The sequence below is a fragment of the Ictalurus furcatus genome, chromosome 17, assembly GCF_023375685.1.
Source record: "Ictalurus furcatus strain D&B chromosome 17, Billie_1.0, whole genome shotgun sequence".
Classification (NCBI taxonomy): domain Eukaryota; kingdom Metazoa; phylum Chordata; class Actinopteri; order Siluriformes; family Ictaluridae; genus Ictalurus; species Ictalurus furcatus.
The window spans coordinates 26,821,826-26,822,972 of NC_071271.1; the positions used below are offsets into that span (position 1 = coordinate 26,821,826).

General features: G+C 42.7%; 1 protein-coding gene across 1 annotated transcript in view; it reads left to right on the plus strand.

The window, feature by feature from the left end:
- plppr3a (phospholipid phosphatase related 3a) overlaps positions 1 to 1,147 on the plus strand; it is a 2,411-nt gene extending 1,264 nt beyond the window's left edge. The window contains exon 1 of the mRNA XM_053646561.1: positions 1 to 1,147. This exon is cut by the window's left edge and continues 1,264 nt beyond it. Coding sequence (XP_053502536.1) covers positions 1 to 188 — 188 coding nt within the window. The 3' untranslated portion in view covers positions 189 to 1,147.

Consider the following 1,147-nt stretch of genomic DNA (forward strand, 5'->3'; position numbering starts at 1 on the left):
AGTACCGATCTGCTAAAACAGACATGTTCGGCTCAGAACCGCCACCACACCCAGATCTGGTGCCACAATTCCACCGAAAACCTTCTATACCCACCAAGGAGTGGGATCCCGGACAGCCGCATCCGGAACCGGACCATTTCTTCAAGAACTTGCACTTGAGCCAACGATTTAAAGACGCAAACCTTTAAAAGAACGAAACTATGGCTGAGACTCAAGACCAGAGTCTTGAACGTGTACCAACGAATTAAAGTCAGGCCTTCAAAGCAGTAGAAGAATTGAGGAAATGCTTTTGTATAGTGGACGGGGTTCGATGTGAAACAGTCATGTATTTTAGGGAAGTGGGGAAAAGGAATATTCTTGGTTCTCACACTTCTACAGCAGGCGACAACTTTAAGAACAAAGATGGACTAGACTTATTTCTTCTTTCTACCAGTCGGGGTTCAGTGAGAATACGACATTTATATTAGGGACGCAAGAAACCGGGAATGGGCAGAGGTGCTGGTTAAACTGGACAGAGATCACGTCTTTAAATTTTGAGAACCGAGACCGGTTCCTGTTCTCTTGAAGGTAGGGTTTTATGGGATTGCGTCACGCGTATTAGGGATGCAAGAAAAGCAAGATGGTTGAACTTAATGAGTTCATTTTTTCATAAGGAGCGTCTCACCCGGGTCTTTAGATCAGCTGAAGTTGTTTCATCACTTCATAGTGTGCCTGAGGGAAGAACGCAAGACTAGGGAAACAGCAGCTTAAAGATGGAAGTGTTTAAAAGAACAAAATTCTGGCCAAGAGCTTTCTTTATTCCTCAGCAGGAGGCGTTCAGTATTTAAATGTCGTGTCTCGTAGGGAGTTGAGGGGGAAAAGACAGTTTTGGTAAAGAACACCCCGGTAAAGTCTCCCTACAAGGAGTGTGAACATTGTATATTAGGGGAAAAACGTTCTGCGATTTAAAGACTTAAAGATTTTCCGTTTCCTGAGGCAGTGGCGTTGACTGTGAATATGTTGTGTATTTTAGGTAAGAATACATCGATACTGATACTGATATACTAAAGCTAAATAAATTGTCCCATCACACCCCTGATTGATAAATATTTCATATGTGGATCAGTTCACGTTGGTATTCATGAGAACCAAATGAACATGTGCTTGT